At 36.4% G+C, this 21,222-nt stretch overlaps 2 protein-coding genes across 2 annotated transcripts; both read left to right on the forward strand.

Moving 5' to 3' along the window:
* Nucleotides 1–2,592: 2,592 nt before the first annotated feature.
* Nucleotides 2,593–5,092, forward strand: LOC105262063 (uncharacterized). The gene is made up of 3 exons (XM_011295775.3): nucleotides 2,593–3,103; nucleotides 3,706–3,872; nucleotides 4,584–5,092. The coding sequence occupies exons 1-3, from the start codon at nucleotides 2,868–2,870 to the stop codon at nucleotides 4,724–4,726; spliced, it is 546 nt and encodes a 181-aa protein (XP_011294077.2). The 5' UTR covers nucleotides 2,593–2,867; the 3' UTR covers nucleotides 4,727–5,092.
* Nucleotides 5,093–19,640: 14,548 nt separating this feature from the next.
* On the forward strand, nucleotides 19,641–20,746 carry LOC101891190 (uncharacterized). The gene is made up of 2 exons (XM_059121494.1): nucleotides 19,641–20,365; nucleotides 20,429–20,746. The coding sequence occupies exons 1-2, from the start codon at nucleotides 19,912–19,914 to the stop codon at nucleotides 20,560–20,562; spliced, it is 588 nt and encodes a 195-aa protein (XP_058977477.1). The 5' UTR covers nucleotides 19,641–19,911; the 3' UTR covers nucleotides 20,563–20,746.
* The last annotated feature ends 476 nt before the right edge of the window (nucleotides 20,747–21,222 follow it).

Genomic DNA, 21,222 nt, shown 5'->3' on the forward strand with positions numbered 1-21,222 from the left:
AAACAGTTAAAAATAAATGCCAGATTAATAATGAATAAATTTTTGTTTTATATTTTATTTCTTGTCCTAAGGCCATGCAACATTTATGGCTCACATTTTTGTGATTTTTGAAAGAATGCAAATTAATTCGATATTTGTGATCCGTTTTTATTTTTTTGAGCGCGTGTGTATTTTTATCCTAAATTAATCCATCAACATATTCGTAGGCACAAATCTCTTATTTGGAAACTAAAACCCAACATTTATTCCGCCATTAATTATCATTAAGGGTTTGCAACAAATTATTGACCATAAATGTCATTGAGTCATCAAAGGATTTTTATTTACAATAAAAACAAATTTGTGTCACATCTTGGCATTTTAAATTCCGATCGCAATTAAGAGATCAATAAACATGTTTATTGCCGTTTTTTCTTCAAAACCAACCAACAGATTTATTTTGAAGTTTATGACTTTTAAAGACAAGATTAAGATCGACATTATATTCGTGTTAACATAGGTATTGTGTGTGCGTATATGTGTGTGTGTGTGTGTAGCAACATGAAGTTTAAACATTTATTCAGGAATAAAGTTTAAACAAACTGATTCAGGAGACTAAAGATTATACATTGTATGTTTAAGTGATATGTTATTGAATAAAGTTTTAAATTTTGGCAGGCCTACGAAAATCAATAAATCGGTTAAAAGAAGTTATAAAATAAACGTTTTGAGCCTGATATAGTAAATAGTAAATAAATGAAACCAATCACATAAAAACATATTTAGTCATAAATTTTGAAATGTTATACAAGCTTGCTCTGATTCATTTCAGCAAATACTTACTTTTTTGACAGCCACAATTCAACGACAGTTCTAGTACCCAGTTTACCTAAGTTGGTATTGAGTAGTTGCGAGTGTATTTTTAAAAATGTAGGACTAGCTATTTTTATAAAGTTTGTATGTTTCTCATTGCTCTTTCTTCAGCGTAACGATTTCATGCCAATCATCTGTTGAAATCAAGATTGAGGTAACAACGTTTAAAGTAAAGGAATAACATTTGTAATAGGCATTTGTGGTACTATTAGAATATTTAGAAAATTAAAATAGACTGAAGGGGACCAGGTTGAGGTCTAGCTTCCATAAAACAGAACCTACTAATTTTCTGCATTTTAAAAATTCCAGCCACAATTTTATACCGAGTATTCGAATATTTTGAGTTTGAATATTGTGGTTATATTCTTCTTGTAAAATAGTTAGGCTTAATCCTTTTTTTTTTTTTTGTGTAAGTTCCCTTTTTTCAAAAAATCGTCTCTGTCATAAACAGCTTGGGTATTGGATACACTAGAGGTCAGTCAATATATCGACGCCATTTGATTTTGTTTATTTTGAAAGGTTCAGCCACAATTTCCGACTAATGCATATTTAATATCTAAGTTCTGCCTGAAATACAGGGTGAGATGAAAAAACTGCAACCAACTTCAGACTGCTCTCATTGCTTAGCCACTCGTCCGACAGCTGTCAAAATTACTCCAGTGGCAGCTAATTATGTTGTTTATAAGCGTACAAATTCATTTTGGTGAGAATTTTCCAGAAAAAAAGTTATGCGTGATGGAATTTAAGCGTGATAGTGTGATTGCGTTAGAGGACCCCAGCATTTAAATGTGTATAAATCAGACCTCGGACATTCCAAAAATGGTTACAAAATTAGGTTTCTCGCTTCATTTCCAGCGCACAAGGGCCACCAAAATCTCCGGATACCAATCCGTTGGACTATTGTGTCTGGAGTATTGTGGAAAGCAAGTTTGGCACTAAAAATACCATAGTGTCGATAACCTTAAGCAAGTGCTTCGCAGAAAAAAGCCAAAATACCGCAGAGCAACATTCGGGCAGCGTGCTACGTTTTCATTGGCCGTTTGAAGGCCATAATTCATGCCAAAGGTGACCATTTGATGCTATTTCCGACATTTGCTTTCATTCAATAAAATTAAAAAAAATGTAAAAATTATGGCGTTTGACTTTGTTGTAGTTTTTCTATCACACCCAGTATTATATTTTTAAACTTCAATGACTTCTTCGTCAACTTTTTTTTTTTGATGTTGGACCCGGTTTAAGGACAATCAACTGAACCATAAATAAATCCTATAGAGGAGGGTAATAAATTGTCTATTAAGATGTTTTAGCTAGTTCTTTGTAAAGTTGCAAGGTCTCTATAGCCAAATCCTCAAAAATAGAAAGGGACAATTGTCATAAATACGAGTAATTTTATCAAAATTCAAAATCTTTTTGCCTAACACTTTTCACCTCATGGTCCACTGTGATTTCAAAATCATTTGTTTTTGTAAAATGTAAATCCAACTGAGAGTATTTTACATACCACAATGCATTACAGAATGTGTCTGTTTGCCTGTCGTCTTGTGTTTGTATTTGTTTGAATGTTTGTGCACACAGTTTAGAATGAATCTCTTGGAGATGAGAAGAAAACAAAAAAAAAAGCTGCAAAGATATTGCCTCTGCCAAAATGGAGAAAGAACAAAAGGAACGATGAAAGCCAGCCAAAGATTTCAAAGCAAAACTCTTTCCGTTTTTGTGGTTAAGGGTATAAAAGCTTACGACTTTCTCAAGATAAATATCAATTACCAATTCTCCAGCCAAGCATAAACTTGCAAATCAAAATCCATTTTTGCAAATATTTTACATCCTTCTAGTCGAAAATATCGAATAGCCTGACTTGTGTGCGAGAGTGTGAGTGTGTTCAAGCCAGCCGAGACAGGAAAGCCGGACGTAGAACGAAACGAATCGAAAAATAACGAAACCAAATAAAATCACAAAGGCACGAAATTGAGAAATTTCCTCTTGAAATTGAAAGTCTAATTTTAGTGCTACTAAAAATGGTACGTGGGACATTCCAAATAATGGCCATTATCTTGGCCTGTGGCCTAGCTCACTCGGCGATTGCCGGTGTTGCTGTAACTCAGTCATCAAGGAGGCCAGTCAAAACGACGACAACAACCACATCTCGTCCTGTTGACACAACCAACAAATATTATCACCCAGCCGAAGTAAAGGAACCCCGAGTAATTGAGCAAATGGACCAGCGTTACGTGGATGGCAATTACGAATACAAGTAAGTAATTGAGGACATTTATTAGTATGTGTGTGATGTAGATTGTTGTGATGAAATAATTTAAGTGACAATAATTAAAGTCATTATGAGTGATAATTATGGCTAACACCTCGAATCGCTGACAGTGAAATTTGGCCAAATTTCCAAAAAAAAAAAACGAATATATTTTGTGGAATTCAAAGGGCCCCCCCCCCCCCTTTTTTTGCTTAATTATGTGTGATAACCATCAATTATTACAAATTGTATATCTCTACGGATACATTTCGGCCAAGTCTGTAGAACACATCGGCTTGTGTTTGAATGACAGGTCGTTGGCCTTTAAAGCAAAACAAGTCTGTTTTTTTCTTTTTGCTTTGTATTAGCAGAGTGTAATTAAAAATTCATAATTCATGACATCCAAAAATGTCATAATAAATTTGAGTACAAGTATTTTCAAGACGCCATAAATTAAATTCATATTCAGTGTGAAAGAAATTTAAAAAATACTCAGAATTTTAAATTCAGTTAATGAAACAAAGTTGCAGCAAATCTTCACGCACATTATCGAGGCTAACACAGAATTGAATGAAAAATAATAAAACCTTGATTTATCTTTCTTACAGATATGTCCTCAGCAATGGTGTATCGCGGCATGAAAAGTCATTTTGGGTTCCAATGGGAAAGTCGAAAGTTATGGGCCGCAAGGGTTACTATTCCCATCCTCTGACAAATGGAAAATACTTGACCGTCTTTTATTCCTCCGATGACAAGGGTTATCATCAGGATTCTGGTAAGTTGCAAAACTATTAATTATAGTTATTTATTTACAAAAACCCAAAATATTAAACAAATATCGCGTTGTCGTTCAAAATACGTGATACGAAGCAATACCCTTGCACCAAATATATGTTTTCATGACTATATAAAGAGGTATCCACCAGGATTTGATTCGCATTCCTTTAGAGAAATACAATTTATTCACTGATATTATATGTCAAATTGTATTCAATTACATCCGTCAGGAACAGAGATAACCAGACAAAAGGAAAGGAGAAAGTTTTTTTCAGCTCTTCACACTCTACGACACGAATACACACTGCTTTCACGACATAAAGAACAATTGTTTTGACTTTTGAGTTCAATTGCTTCGGGTGACAAATCGGTTCACTCATACAGTGACATAAACATTCTCATTTTTCGCATACACATGCATTTCGGAAAGTTAGAGTCTCTCACTTACGACCATTTAACACATCTCAAACTGTAGCCCATATGGCATCTACAACAGTTATTTTGATGAGTTACAAGCTAATTGGAAAATTTGATATAACCTCTATCCCACGGTATGGGAAGTTACAGCGGGGTTTCATAACTGCTCATCTATTAACTAAATTCAGTATTTATGTAGTGAGATTTAAATGCTAGTTCTCACAAAAACGTTTACATGCCTCATTTTGAGCCAAATATGGTCCAGTGTAACAAATTACATTCTCTTTTGCAGCCACCTATTCGGATAGGGCCCCCGTATTGCCGCGTAGTTTGGATGTGCCGCATTACGATTTACCCGTGGAGACCACAACCGTTGCTGCCAACAAACAGAAACAAAAAACCAAGAGACCCACACGTAAACCACAGGCATTCTAATAGCGACACCCAACCCCCGAAGAGTACACCACATTCTCAGCCAGCTGCACCACACCACCGCTAAGTGGTTTACACCACCACTGCTCGCAATAATTCCATTCCAAACACAATAATCATGCCAGCCCCGCAAACACCAGCAAACATTGAGCGTCTGTCACGGAAACAAAAGCGAAATCAATGAAGTTGCCAGCCAGCAGAGTTGACTCTGGGATGGATAGCCGCTTTGAATCTCAGTTGAGCACTTGCCAAGGGAAATATTTGTACAACCGCACTCCTACACCCACACGCAAACACCCTCTCTCTCATACTCTTCTCGCCCACCTAAACTTGTTTAAATAGATAAAATATGCAACAACAACAACAACAGTAACATTTGTTTTAATTTCATATTTTATTCAGAATGAGCCTGTAAAAGTTGTTCCTTGTATTCAACACCCCTCCTACACTTTTATCCAATTAACAACAATAACAACTACAACAACTAAAAGAACAGTGGTCCCATGCTAATGCACAGCTCCCAAGGCTCCAAGGCAGACCATGTTTGCTGATAGTTGACTGTAAAAGAGCTTCCTTTTGTAAATTCAATTAATGAATGACAAATACTCGCTTCGTTTGAGTTCCATCCGCTTGAAATAGCAGCTATGGCTTTTTGTTTGCCTTCTGGAATTAAAACGTTTTTTGGTTTTTTTGTGAGGAACTGACTGGAAGTTACTAATACGTACTTACAAACTTTAATGGCGTGTACTTTGTCATATTATCCAGTCCGAAAGGAAGACCGATTTCAGGAAGTATTGCAAAAAACTCAACACATTGCATAGAAGAATTTAGGAGACAAATTCAAATGTGACAAACTTTCTTAATTTACAACAACAAAGAACACAATTACAAGTTGTTGATGAGGGTTACAACAACAGCAATTAGAAGTTTTGAGATTTAAATATCTTTGGGTGGAAAACTAAACAATTATATACCAAAAAAAAATTGTGTGATGTGTTGTGTCAAAATACCCAAGGGAGCTGATTTCAATTTCACTGTGCGACAAAATTCAATATTTTCAATAATTAGAGGAAAATATCGAAGAGATTATGAAAGTGGAACTAAAAACTGAAGGCAGGAGTAAGATTATATCGCTAAGTTACCTAAACAGAGAGGCCAAATATGTCGCTACTACACATTTTTTTAAATTGTAGGAATAAGAATTCTTGGAATCCGTACGTTTTAGATATACATATTACTGACAATAATACGAGCTTTATTTTCATTAATGTTTTTTTTTCAAATGTGGTTAAACATAAAACCAGTAGAGAAAGTCCTAAAGTCGGGCGGGGCCGATTTTATGATACCCTACACCAATTTGCTAATTTAGTTGAGCTCCACTTAATAATTAAAAGTTTTTATTGGAGAATTCAATCATACACGCTATGATTATAATTATAATTTAAAATTCAAAGGACTAAATATGCCAAAGAATTTGTATCTTTTAAATCCGGACTTGTATTGCCCACTTGGTGCAAAATTAATTTGAAATCAGATAAAGATATATATGGGAACTATATCCAAATCTGAACCGATCTCGATAAAATTTGGCAAAGATATTTTTGAGCTGTATTTGATATATTTTCCTGAATATCGTTGTTACGGAGTGCATATTACGGCTGTAGGTAACAAATACAGCTATATCTGAACCGATTTCGATCAAATTTGGCATACTTATTTTCAGGCCTAATTTGGTTTTATGTGCAAAATTTCATGCTGATATTACACGTTTGGTGCACAATAAAAGGCAAATTGGACGAAGATATATAAGGGAGCTATATCTAAATTTTTACCGATTATCTCCAATTTCAATAGGGTTCGTCCTTGGGCCAAACAAATGTTGTTTGCAAAGTTTTATCTCAATCGGATAATAAATGCGACCTGCATTTTGTTCACAAGAATACATGGACAGACGGACGGACGGACGGATGGACAGACGGGCTGACATGCATAAATCAACTCAGAAAGTGATTCTATGCAGATCATCAAAAGGAACTATGGGTCTATCTCGTTTCCTTTTGCCTGTTACAAACAAATGCACAAATACATAATACCCTGACCACCTTGTGGTGTAGGGTATAAATTTCCTTCGATAAATAATATCAAAGAAAATACATGAATGTTGCCAAGACACACGAAAACATTTCTTATTTTCTAGGTCTTTTATACTCTGTGAATGGAAATAACATAAAATTTCGTTATAGGCAGAAAGTGTCAAAAGGAGAAATGTTCTACACAAACTTTCATCATAAATCTTAGAACAAACCTTTTTTTAAAGTTTCAAAACTTTTAAAGAGAGTTACATTTCAAATGAATTTATTACAAGAACAAAATATTTGTTTACGTTTTGTATTATTAATTTAACACTATTCCGATTTATGCCAAAGTCTCCCTCAATACTTTATTTTTTGGGGAAATTGTGTTAAAGAATGTTCTGGACAAAATTTTCATTTTGGGTCTCCGAGCAAAAGACTACTTATGTGGGACTTATGGAGAATTTTGAAATTTTGTTTACAATGATAAACTCTAGCTCCATACCATAATCCAGCTTTGGGGAATTTTTGTTTAAATTTCATGTCATTGTATACCTTTTTTTACTGGACTATTAAATTGACCACTCCTTATAAAAATTTGTTTTGTTTACATTTTTGAACATATAACTCTGACACTTACATTATCCACAAAAACAAAATTGGTATGTGGTTGTTGTACAACAACACTTGCTGTTATTTGCATTATTCTACCATGGACATGGTCGAGTATTTCCGAAAAAGGTTGCCATATTCAATTTAGCAAATGTGGTTGTTGTACAACAACACTTGCTGTTATTTGCATTATTCTACCATGGACATGGTCGAGTATTTCCGAAAAAGGTTGCCATATTCAATTTAGCAAATGTATCTACGTCTATTGTTTTGCCATGGATAATTTATAGGTTTCTGAACAACATATCGATTCTTCTAACAAAAAAGAGGGATTAATATTCGTTTTACTTTTCATAATAACGTTCTTAATAAAATCAAGTAAAACAAAGCAAAGTTCTTGAAAATTTTGAACAATTTCCAAAAAATACCGTTTAAATGATGAGCTTTAATTTTTTTTTAATTTAAAACAATTCCGGCGAATGTCGCTAAATCATCAAGATGCGAAATAAAGGGAGGTATCGCTATATGGAAGTTATACGAAGACGTGGACATGCATACGAAATTTGTATACCCTCCACCATAATATGGAGGGTATATTAAGTTTGTTATTTCGTTTGTAACACCTCGAAATATACATTCTAGACCCCACAAAGTATATATATTCTTGATCAGCATAAAATTCTATGTCGATTTAGCGATGTCCGCCTAACCGTCTGAGCAAATCACTCTAGCTTCCGAACGAACCCAAGTAGGTTGATAAAATTGTACTCAAATGTATAATTTGTCTGCAGGACTTTTGGTATTGATAATACCAATGTCGCTACAATCATCATCAAGGGGCTATACGAAGTCGTGGGCCTGCTTAAATCAAAAAAAATACCGAAAATAGGTAGCTAGGGGTTATACCAAAACGTGAACCCATTACGTTTTGGTATAACCCCTCTCTCCCTATTTTCGGTATTTTTTTTTTGATTTAAGCAGGCCCACGACTTCGTATAGCCCCTTGATGATGATTGTAGCGACATTATTCACCGGAATTGCTTCAAATATGGTATTTTCAGTTCGTAATAGATACTACAGCCTATGGCAGAAAATTATCTATGCAGGTCCACGTCTTCGGTATTTTGATGATTTTAGCGACATTATTCACCGGAATTGTTTCAAATTTGGTATTAAAGTTCGTAATGGATATTACAGCCTATAACAGAATATGTATAGCCCCCATCAAATGGTAACTCCCTATATTCGGTATTTTGCCTACGGACGGACATACGGCCATAGCTAAATCGTTTTTGAATTTTACTCTGATCCAGAATATATATACTTTTATAGAATATTTAGAATGAAAAAGCTAATATAGATTCCATAGAATGTTGGAGGGTATACAAAAACAAGAAATATAAAGTATATATATATATATATATATATATATATATATATATATATATATATATATATATAAATAATAACAAGAACTGTAAAGTAAAGTTCTTAGGTTGCTCAACGAAATTTCCCCACGCATACACACAAATCCCTTTAAAGTGATATTTTTTTTATCAAATAAAAATAAACACGTGACATCTATCTTATTAAAAAAACATTTCAAAACTTGAAATAATCCTAATCGCCAAGCAACAACTGTGATAAGAAGAACAATAACAACAGCTACATCATATTATGAGGATAATGAAGTACACTATCGTGGTCACTGCTGTTCGAGGAAAATGGTTTTACTTTTTCCGATTTTGGAAACATAATTAAATCTTCGAATGCCACAGGATTAAAATGGAGCATTCTCAAACAGCTGTGCTCAAGGATAATGATGCACTGAAATCCGATAGGAAGTCAGGGAGATGCATAATTCTTAATGGTGAGTGTGTGTATCGGTGCGCGAGTGTGTATGTGTGTGTGTGCGAGTGGATATATTACCATGTGTCATATTATGTGGACAGTCCTTTTGCTGGTCTGCTATGACTAACCGAGCGAGTGGTCGTACAAATGTGATGCTGCGTTTTTTGCAAAACGTTCTATTTGTTTAGCAAATGGTTGTGGTTGTGACTTTTTTCGTCTCCTTGCTTTGTTTAGCATTTCTATGGCATGGTCGTAACCACTCATTTAAGTCTGACATGTTATTGGAATTACAAATGGCTAAGCACGAGCCAAACGAGTTTATAAAGTGTGTGGACGCCTGGATGTGGGTCCTCTGCCTCCTATCCTCTCCTTCTGACCGCATAAAATTAATCATGCGGCTTAAAAAGGACATGTATGCAAACAGACAAACCCATGGACACATCACAGCGATTCAAATTCGAACAATATTGTAAACTGTGTCTTTGCACAGATACACTTACACACACACACACATTCCGAAGTCCAGTGTCGAGCACTTCGTCTACGGTGTTTTCTTAATTCAGTTCAATATTGGTTCTTCACCACTTTGTGGGTGTTATTTACATTCGAATTGTTTACAAAAGACGAATGCGTCGTCCACATTTGGCCATGGATGGTGCGGCCGAAAGCTCACATGGTGAGCGAGGTGTTTGGCCCAAGAATTGCATATTCGAATGTGACCATCCTCCGGACGGGAGAAGAAAACTAGATACTGGTTGGCGAAAGGGAGGAGAAGAATCAGCAAAACCTAATCCATGCCCTTCTAACCCTAAGCAGTTATGCCAACTGTGCATATGGTTCTGTTTGCATGTGGTCGAGTGGTATTAAGTAAGACCAATAAAACCAATCTGATGTGAGCAAACAAGCTGACAGACACAGACACAGCCACATCCACAGACACAGCTACAGATACAAACTACAAACCAAATAATAATAAGTATGTATGCGGTATTCGATTAGGCAATCCTTTTAGTACAACAATAAACACTGAGAAAAGTTTCTGCTTTTTATTCCAGCCCCTGACATGGGGAAGGAGGAAAGGAGGGTAATTCGTTTGTAACTAGTAGTTGTAAACATCATTGGGTCTGACATGTGGATATGTATAAGGAGGCAATGTATAGATCTGAATCTGTTTAACTATGCTCGAATGTCTTGTGGCTATTATTGTATCATTCGAAGGAATTAAGCTGAGTAACTGAAATTGAGTGCTTAAGTGTTTGTTGTTTCCAGGAGTTATTGGATTCCATGCCCTGTGATTTCTTCGAATGTATATGGGTTGCTTTTGAATATATATTTATTAGAAGCGGAGTTATTGGCAAGTGTAACGCAAAATGATAAAATCGCGTTCTTTAATCAATGGGCAATTCCTCTCGAAATTGTATGGTTTTATAAAAACGTAGATAATTCTTTTCCATAAAATTTGCATTCCGAGCTAAATTCGTTGCGCATTGATCTAGATACTGCTGCACCTACTTAAAGTGCAATTGGATTGTCAGACTTAGGTTTTCGAAGTCGATTTTAAGAATTTCAAAGAGTTTTTCAACCAAAATTGTCAAATCCATGATTCGGTATAGCCACGACAAAATTATACGTCACAAGTATAAGCACATAATAGAATAAATAAAAAACAGCTAATTTCAGCCGGGCCGAACTTGTAATACCCTCCAACATTTGGAAGGAACTTGAAAATTTAAAAAAGCCGAAAACTACTACTTAAATGAAAACCGTTTTATGGGGACTATACGAAGACGTGGGCCTGCTTACGAAATTTGTTGTCATAGACTGTAGTACCCATTACGAATTTAAAATACGATATTTGAAACAGTTCCAGTGAATAATGTCGCTAAAATCATTAAAATATCGAATATCGGGAGGCACAGTTATATAGGGGCTATACGAAAATGTGGACCGACGAACTTATCCTGCCTACTGGCAGGCGTGTTTGCAAAATTGTAGCCTTCTATCTCAATTCGTTCGAAAGATAGCGTGATCACAGCAGACAGACGGACAGACAGACGGACTAGGTCGTCTTAGAATATTACGCTGATCCAGAGTATATATGCTTTGTAGGGTCTATTATGAATATTTCGAGGAATGACGACCATTTGGAACGAATTTTGGAAATTTTCAAAATATATAAAACCCGTTAAGAATTCTGTTAAAACCTTAAAAATACCAAATATAGCCACTATTTTTGGGGTCTATACGAAGATGTGAACCGGCATAGTCAACTTTTGTCATAAGCCAATATTCAAATACGAAACTTGCTAAAATCCTACAGAAAAAGGACTGATCTGTGTAAATTTTAGCTTCCTATCTTTATAAATTTTGACTCTAGCGTGATTACAACAGACGGACAGACAGGCGTACGCTAAATCGTCTTAGAATTTTACTTTGTTATGTCTGAAATTATGATTCCGATGAGAATAAACAAAATGACGAACTTAATATACCCTTCATACAATAAAATATATAAAAATTTAATGTCATTTGAAATATGGACGTATATTTGGGATTAACTGTAAATCAATCTCGTAACGTTTTGGGTTATTTCCATACAACGGAAATGCCCGAGTGACCTGCTTCGCTCTTGCCTCTATATAACGTAATGATCAATTTAAGCAATTCAGTGCTTTCAATTCTTATTTAGTATTTAAATACTTTATGGCATTTTTTACAATTTTCCAAACATTTAAAGTTATTTTTCAATTAAGCCTAAAATACCACTTACGATCGATTATATATTTCTCTCAGTGCAATTGCATTTGTAAACAGAGGGCAAATATTGATTTATTTAACAAAAGTAAAAAGCAAATAACATCTCGTTTAATGGGCCGTAAAAATGGACTTTTCCCAAAGGACAACATTATCCTTACAATGCTAATTTAGTTGTCCACGTCCATATTTTTGATACAGCATCGTGACATCAAATAGTTTTCCAAGCCATCACCTCGAAGCGATTCCCAGAAACCGAAACGTCCGGTCTTTTTCTGCAACTGGACACTGTACGAAGTGAAATGTTACACACACACACACACCATTTTATTTGGAAACATATTTGAACATAAATTCAAACACACAAGTTTGCTGCCGAATACCAAATGAATAGAAGTATAGAATATCCATGCAGAATAATTTAATGTGTTTTTAACCTTCCCAAAAATGTAATCACAAAAATCATTCTAGCAATTTAGTTGTGGCCAAACATATTTGCAGCAATCCCTTAATCTTTTTTAAGCCAAAATAAAAAAACGAAAAAATAATAAAATAAAATACTTCCATTATTACTTTTCTAAATTTTACAGAATGATTTAATGTCAATATTTTTTTAGAATTTAAAAAAGAAGATTTGAGGTTATTTATTTAGAAAGATTCCATTACCTAAAAGTAGTATACTATTAAAACGAAAAAATTTGTTCATATTCTTCGAATTAAAACAGTTATTTATATTCTTTAAATAAAATATATTAATATTTAATACAAAAATCTCAATATGCTAACAAAAGTGAATATAAATATGAAAGCAAGGTGTGATAGTTGCAACTTATTTCTTACTTTAACTTAAAAATTAAAATCTGAGAACTATATAGTGAAAATCCCCCTTCTGGAATAAAGAACAAGTAAGCAAATGCTATAGTCATGCAGAAGCGGCAATGTGATACCCTACAACAATGCAATGTGTTGGAAGCCTCTTATTATTGGATCATTTTGAAAGATTTATTTTTGAAATAATGCCATACAGCCCTGCACATATTCACCGGGCATCGCCCCAAATTCACGTTCTCTGTCGTACAGATAGGTATTAAAAACACGAAAGTTGAGGTCCATTTTATTCGCTAAGTATGATGCAATGGTTATCCAAAATGCTAAATGTCAGTCCTGTCCTTAACTCTCCCTCTCTCTTTCTCTCTCTCATGCAATGCAACCCTCATCTCTATGCAACCCTTAAAAATATTCAACTTCTAGCCTTAACCATATCCCCATGAAAAATTTCGTGAGGATCAGGCTATAATTGCGACCCGAATATAATACCCCCAACACACAGTGTTGTAAGGTGAGACAATGCCGGATATAGTCGATATATGGGGGTATATACGAAGACATGGACAACAAATAAACGCGGAGAAAATACTGAATATAGGGAGGTACCGTTTTATGGGGGGTATGCGATATCGTGGACCTATATAGGCAATACTTCGAACTTGACATTCCTGCAGACAAAAAACTGATCTGTGCAAAATTTTAGCTTCCTATTCGTTTGACTCTAGCATGACTACAACAGACGGACGGAATAGTCTTACAATTCTACGCTGATCAAGATTATTATATCGCTGAGTTGCAAAAGGACCGACGAACTTAATATACCCTCCATAATACGAATTCAGTTTTATTTTTATTGACATATTATTATGCACTTTTCTTAGATTTTATCCCCTTCTGGCCATTCTGAATCTAGTTTCATTTTGCCTGTTACGAACAAATTGACCACCTTGTGGTGTAGGGTAAAAATATACACTGTGATCAAGAAGCTAATGCTAGCTTTTAAAAATCGCTTTTAATTTAATTTCACCCTAACCTTTGCGAATTTAACTTTTAATCACAACAAGTGAAAAAACATTAAGTTCGGCCGGGCCAAACTTTTAATACCCTCCACCTTAGGGTAAAGGAAAAATTAGAAGAAATGTGGCAAAAACCATTAGAATGCCGAATATCGGGAGGTACCGTTATATAGGGGCTATATCGTGGACCTACACGTGCAATGTTTCGGATAGAACCCATTATGACCTACAGATACCAATTTTCAGACAAATCCGTGAAAAAATGTGGCAAAAATCATCAAATTATCGAATATCGGGAGGTACCGTTATATGGGGGCTATACCAAAACGTGGATCTATAATTTCAATGACTCGCCACACGAACTGGGACCCATTATGATCAACAACTACCAATTTTCAGAGAAATTCTTGAAAAAATGTGTCAAAAAATCATCAAAATACCGAATATTGGGAGGTACCGTTATATGGGGACTATATCAAAACGTGGACCTATAAATACAATGATTTGCCACACGTACAGGGACCCGTTATGACCTACAAATACCAATTTTCAGACAAATCCGTGGAAAAATGTGGTAAAAATCACCAAAATACCGAATAACGGGAGGTACCGTTATATGGGGGCTACATGAAAACGTGGACCCATACATATAATGTTACCCCACTGGAGCTAGAATCCATTACGACTTACAAAGGTCAATTTTTAGACAAATCCGTGGAAAAATGTGGCAAAAATAATCAAAATACCGAATATCGGGAGGTACCGTTATATGGGGGCTATACCAAAACGTGGACCGATATATCCCATTTCCAATACCAACCATCCTAGGGACAATACACACACTTGTGCCAAATTTCAAAGGTCTACGTCAAATAATGTGGGCTGTATCGTGATTTCAACAGACAGACAGACGGACAGACAGACAGACGGACATCGCTAAATCGTCTTAGAATTTTATGCTGATTATGAATATATATACTTTATGGGGTCTACGACGAATATTTAGAGGTGTTACAAACGGAATGACAAAGTTAATATACCCTCCTACCCATGGTGGAGGGTATAAAAAGTCATCAGCAAAACATACAATGCATAACTTTTTGCAACAAAAAAAAAAACAAAAGAGAAAAGGTTATCACCTAGCTAACCTTGGCTTGGTTCGTAACTTTCCGTTTAGCATTTCGTCACACTTTTATTCACATCACCCAAAAACGTAAGGTTCTAACATCAGGTCAACTCCAAAGATTAAGGATTCCCAAAAATCTTATTATTAAAACGATGAATATAAAACGAAGACCGAACATCCATTTGCTATTCACAAATGCTGTCCGTGTCCTCGGGACTCGGTTTTGAATTTGTAAAAAAATGTAAATAAATACCGAAAAGTTGATGCTCAGAAAATATAAAATGAGCAAAAGCCAAACAATCTGAAATAAGCAACAACGTTTTGCACAAAATCTCTGACAAGGAAACCGTAGACAAGTAACCCAAGGAGAATAGGTACCAGCGAGCAGCAATGGGACAACTAAGAAAATGACAAGATAAAATCTGCGCCAACACGTGACCACAAGCGAAACTTATTCGCCAAACTGAAGGCAGCGTTGACACAACTCTAACATTGCCTGCCCAACTCGTCATCTGCTGCCAGCTGAGGAGTCGGTGTCAAACGCAGTCCCAATGTAATAAAGCAACAGCATCGGCGACAGCGGTCGATGTGTGTGTGTGTGATTGTCTCCCTGGCCATGACACAGTATGGAAGCGTATGTCGCGTATGTCGCTGCCGTCGTCACAGTCGTCATTGTCTTCATCAACATCAGACGCACGTACTCCACTTTGATGTAGATTTCTGTTTGAGATCTGCCCGTCCCCATGCGCGCATCCATGCACGACCAATTTATTCCTGGTTTAGAGTGTTGATGTCATGGTTAGAAATTTGTTGCCAACTTTTGTTTGTTTACTTTCCTGTTTCGCCTCGGAATGTCTTCGTGATGACAATCTGGGCTCCGACGCTTATTTGAACAGCAAAAGGCAGAGCTGGACAAACAAGAAGAATTTCATTTTTGCGAATCGTTTACCTGGAGTCATAAATACGAGCTGACCTTATTTGTGGCAAAGACGAATCCTCTCCACCCCCGTCCCAGTGAATGTCCCACGCAAGTTCTCCCCAGAAACATATAAAATTATAGCTGTTTACACAGCATTAATGTTAACGAATGTATCTCATAAATGGCATCCATTTGACACCGCCGACGACGCCACAGCTCCCTAGCAGTTGTTGCAGGATTAGCTGGTGTGCAGGACACTACAAACACAGCTGGAGCGATGGATGGACTAAGTTTGCCGCGCGTAGTTTCGCGTATTTCATTTCAGCAACTGTTTTGGGAATTACTTAATTGAAACATTGTGTCGTGATTATTTATTGGTCCTTTTAAACTAAACCGCTCACAAGTGCTCAAAGTTGGGCAGTGGGACAGACAAATCGCCCTCATAATGGAGCGTGTAACAAGTAATTGCCGAACAGTTTGTGACTTGTTCGAGATTCCCTTAATTGCCGAGAGTAATTTATGGAACAAAGTGGAACAGTGGAATACTGGGGGAAAATTCTTCTCGCCAGTGTCAATGCCCATCCCATGTCCATGTAATTCTCCATGACATAAGAAGTCACATCTTTGCTTTTTTGAAAATAAAAATGCTGATAAAAGAAGATACGACATAACATGGGCCTACCTATCTACACATATCATTATCTTTTCACTTTAGTTCACTTCAGGTTGTTTTGAATTGTTTTGGCCAACATGAAAAGGCGATCAATGATCAAAAAAGAAACATTGAATGATGGTCTTCATTTTCCATTTCGGTGTCAACACATCTGAAGTCACAAGTGGATGCGTCTCAACTGGCCACGTCAGTTTCATGGACAAACAATTGACGAAATTATGTTAAGGTTGTCTGTCGATAATACATGTCGCAGATAATGTTGTGTGAACCTTTTATGTTGCCATGTGAATTTTAAAGGAAATAATTTTCGGTGTCACTGGCCATTATGTGGAGGGACCATATAAGGAAGAGGTCAGTCAGGCAGTCAGACACATTGCTGTAATGTTAGGGTAGCCTTATCAATTATTTAATGGAGATTGAGATTAAATGGACATTGGGTATTATCTGGCACACCCTTTTGCCACTAACATTAACGAGATGTGGTGCGTCCAACTGGCGGGAAATGCACCAACCTCATTGACGGCCAATGGGTAATTATACTTGAGAATAATAACAGGTGTTGCCTGACTGGGGATATTTGGAACGTCATATATTGTATGCTAACGGAAAGGGTTTCAATTCAGTAGAAACTTCAGGAAAAATTTGGCTGAACTCAACTTTTCCGAATTATTTTTACACGGCAAGTTCTGCTTGCAAAAAAGTCGCTAACACCAAAGCTCTTATAAAAAGACCTCAAATCTTTTGAAATTCCAAAGAATAGGTAGGACTGCTATACGAAAACGTGAACCTGCATCGGCAATTTTCTGAAAGAAGATAGACATTTGGCCAAGATAGACAGTTTTCTATTGAAGGTATTGTTACCCAATACGAAGTTCCTGTTTCAAACAATTGCATAGAAAAATGCGGCGTAACTCATAAAACGACTGAAGATTGGGATATACCGTTATTTGTACCCTCAGCTATATGCCTAGAGAGGGTATATAAAATTTGATAGGGCCAAAATGTACCTCATCGAAATAACGGTTTTAGACCTTAGGACTCTTTGGACCAAGTCCGTTTCAGGATATTTTGAGTCGATGTAGCCCGTCGTGATATTATTGTCAAACTTAGATCGAGCTCGTATGTGGGCACTATCGGTATACTCCTTCTGGTACCTCCCCGCAAAATGTAAACATTTTCAAAGAAAAAAATTTACTGCACAGAAAGAGAAAGGATAATCCGATTTTTGTCCAACTTTCCAAATACTGATGTTTGTATTAGTACCAGGTCAGCTGCGAAAATGGGCAATTTCGGTCCACTCAATCAACAATCGAGTTATGATAATGCTGGGGGTATACATCTGTCGATTTTAATTGAGTACATTCTTCATTCTGGGTTCTATTTGAATATATTTGACTGCAGATAATAAACATTTGTGGCATCAATGATTTCTAAAAAACAATATCTAAGATTCTCCAAAAAAGGACATATTCGAGACGTATTCATCCGTTGAGTACAAAATTCCCAAACAAACATTTTTTACACCACTGATGATAGAAAATGTAGTGCCTTTTTGTCCATTTCATACACTTTTAGTACGAACTTCAAAATATCCATCCTCCACAAACCGGGAATCCGGGTAATTATAATTATTTTTGGTCGTGTATACGGTACGATTTAAGTTAACGTCAAGTTCGAACATTTACTTCGTTGGTCTTATAGCTCTGTTTTAAATAATTGAATCCGTCAATTATGTTTCTCGACTCCGACTCATTGACCCCATCTTCGGCTCCAGCTCTGATTCAGCAATCCTGATGACGACTCGAAATAAAATATTTTTCCAAACATTCCCAAATGCATTGAAAATACACAGACATTTGCTCGCATTGTCTCTCGATTTAATGAAGTCATTCCAGGAGTTGTCCACTTCTTTTTTTAAGTACCGCATTAAACAAATGTTTTATGGGTTATTAACCAAATAAATTTCATTGAAACATTGTTCTTTCAAGAGTGTGGGCTTTGTTTTAAATGGACTAATTAAAAGTGGTGTGAAAAATGTTTTCAACAAATGATGCATTTTTTGCAGTCATTAGCACTACCATTGTTTCAATGACTCGAACCTCATCCAAGACCCTGGATTCGTGACATTCTGTTATCAAATTCTAACACATCTCCGGCAATTGCCCCGATTCAAGTGGCCATTTGAAATCTGTAGCATTGACTACAAGATTTGTTATGTTTGGCGCTCAAAGCTTGTTACGCCAACGCCCAGCTATTTTTACATTCCGACAAGCACTGAAGACATCATTTCATTCGCGATTTAAGTGTAACATTCCAGGTTGGTTATAATTTATTTAAATGGCTCAGAATAACAAAACAAACAGCAACACCAACAACACAACAAACAACAGTAACACCAGCGTTTGTATTTTCAGAATATTGCCACAAACCGGCGTATTCGGCAGTCACTGTGGTTTGGTTCCCGTTGGTCCGTACGTCTTCATGGCAAACGATGTCACACGCCCGAAATTTACGATTGTGTCGGCGGCATTTGTGTTCTCCGTTACGCTGCCGTTACTCCGCGGTAATACAGCTACGCTGATGTGGATCATGATGATGATGGTAATGGTGATACCAGTCGTTGTACTCCGGCAAGATTGTCTGGTCTGGTCTGGCATGGCCTGGCCAAAAAAGGGGTTTGTGGCCAAAGTTATAATTATTGGTGTTATCAAATGGAATCTGAAGAGACCAAAAATCAACACGACCAAGTGAGAATATTTACGAGAACCCGGTGGAGATTCTTGCGCGCGATTATCCAGTGAAGAATGTTCGTAATGTGAGCATATTTCAAATCGTTTGATTTCATTCATGTTCTGAATTAAGATGACCCGCGTGCCTGTCCGTCTGCTTGTCGACTTGACGATGGAAATGACGAGAGATGCGAATGAACACATGAGTTGCGAATGAGCCCCCGCTCCCCTTCCTCCGTGCTGTGCAGTGTTCGTTTGGTTGGGGCCATTGCTTGTTTTGCCGGCGATTCGTTGAGCTGACTCGAAGGAGGCTATAAAAGCAGTCGACTGAGCTAAATTTGAATTAAACTGCAAAGGGAAGACCGCCCGGAAACATTTATATCTGCCGCCAGCACCAGCACCAGCACCAACAATATCAACACCCTCTGACCAAGAAGGAAGCGACAAAACGGATCGGGGATTGTAAATTGCGGTTGTGTGATTTATACGTGCGTTAAGAACTCTAAAGAGGGCTAAGATAAAACAATTGTTCTTTTTTTTTTGTTTTGTTGTTGAGTTTCGCTGGCATTTGCAGGGTGGACAAATACAAAACAAGGAAACAAGACAATATGTCAAAAACAATAAAATTGTGTGGTCATGTCCTTGTTGTGTTGGCATTGTTGTTGCCTAATTTTGCTGAGGCGGGGTTAATTCAACAACAGCAGCAACAACAATATCAAAAACCAAACAGCCAAAATATTTACCAACAATCCTACTCTCAAAACTCCTTCCGTGAGGAGCAGCGCAAACCTGCCAAACAAACTTCGAATATTCCCCACGATCCCGTTGAGGGTCTGGGCACACATGTGGTGGAAAAGTTCGACCATCGCCACCCCGATGGTAGCTATGAATATCGCTACGAACTTAGCGATGGCACGGCTCGCTACGAGAGGGGCTACTTTTTGAAAATCGATCAGGTCAGGGAACTGGTTGTGGTTGGCTATTATTCCTATCGCATGCCAACTGGAGATTACATCACCGTCTTCTACAACGCCGATCGCTATGGTTACAGACAAAATCATGGTAACTTCGGAGAAAATAAATTAAATGTGCTGGAATAACATTTAATATATCTTATATTTTTAGCCATTACAAGAACTGCCTATCCCGATTTGCCAAGAACAATTGATGTATCCAATGATGGAGAGGATTCTATACTGGGTACAACTTCCAAAACTCCAGTGATTACGTCACAATCAACAAAACGACCAAGGAATTAGGAGAAACGTTTAGATCGCTACTACATTTGTACAAAAATTATGTAAATATGTTTTTTTTTTTTAATTTTCTCTAAGAAATAAAAAAAGGAGTGAAAGAAGTCATTTTGTGAAACAGAATTTAACATACGTACATACATTATTGAATTTAGTAATTTTGTTTTAAATAAACATCATCAAATAAAAGCGATTATGCAGCTCAAAAACGACTCTGTTGGCAGGAAAATCGTATGAGGACAATGTTCCCGATTGAAGCAATATTTTTCGTGGTTTGGTCATTTGTAGAGATAAAGGAGGAGAATATATCGGTCCGTTTGAAGGTAAAGCTTAATTTAAAAAAATTGTTTTTTTTATTTGGTAATTTGAAATTGCCATAATTTTCTAGTAAAACTAGAAACAGACTTCTTCGGACCAAATCAGTTTCTGGACAATTGGAATCGATCAGAAAGAGAAAAGATAATCCGATTTTGATTCATCTTTGAAAATTCTAATATTTGCATTAGTGCTAGGTAAAGTACGAATATGGACAATATCGGTCCACTCCATCAAAGGGTCAAAATTTTGAATAACTATGAAGCTCATAAAACGCGAAATTGACATGCATTCGGACTTAGTACATCTCAATGTTTCTATCAACACAAGATTTGTTACAAAGATGGTAGA

Source organism: Musca domestica, unplaced genomic scaffold, assembly GCF_030504385.1.
Source record: "Musca domestica strain aabys unplaced genomic scaffold, Musca_domestica.polishedcontigs.V.1.1 2, whole genome shotgun sequence".
Lineage (NCBI taxonomy): Eukaryota > Metazoa > Arthropoda > Insecta > Diptera > Muscidae > Musca > Musca domestica.

Excerpts from the sequence above, each read along its gene's own strand:
- LOC101891190 (XM_059121494.1), top strand. The coding sequence starts at position 19,912 with ATGTCAAAAACAATAAAATTGTGTGGTCATGTCCTTGTTGTGTTGGCA. Across the intron at positions 20,366-20,428 it reads TGGTTACAGACAAAATCATG|CCATTACAAGAACTGCCTAT; the intron begins GTAACTTCGGAG and ends TTATATTTTTAG.
- LOC105262063 (XM_011295775.3), top strand. The coding sequence starts at position 2,868 with ATGGTACGTGGGACATTCCAAATAATGGCCATTATCTTGGCCTGTGGC. Across the intron at positions 3,104-3,705 it reads GATGGCAATTACGAATACAA|ATATGTCCTCAGCAATGGTG; the intron begins GTAAGTAATTGA and ends TCTTTCTTACAG. Across the intron at positions 3,873-4,583 it reads GGGTTATCATCAGGATTCTG|CCACCTATTCGGATAGGGCC; the intron begins GTAAGTTGCAAA and ends TCTCTTTTGCAG.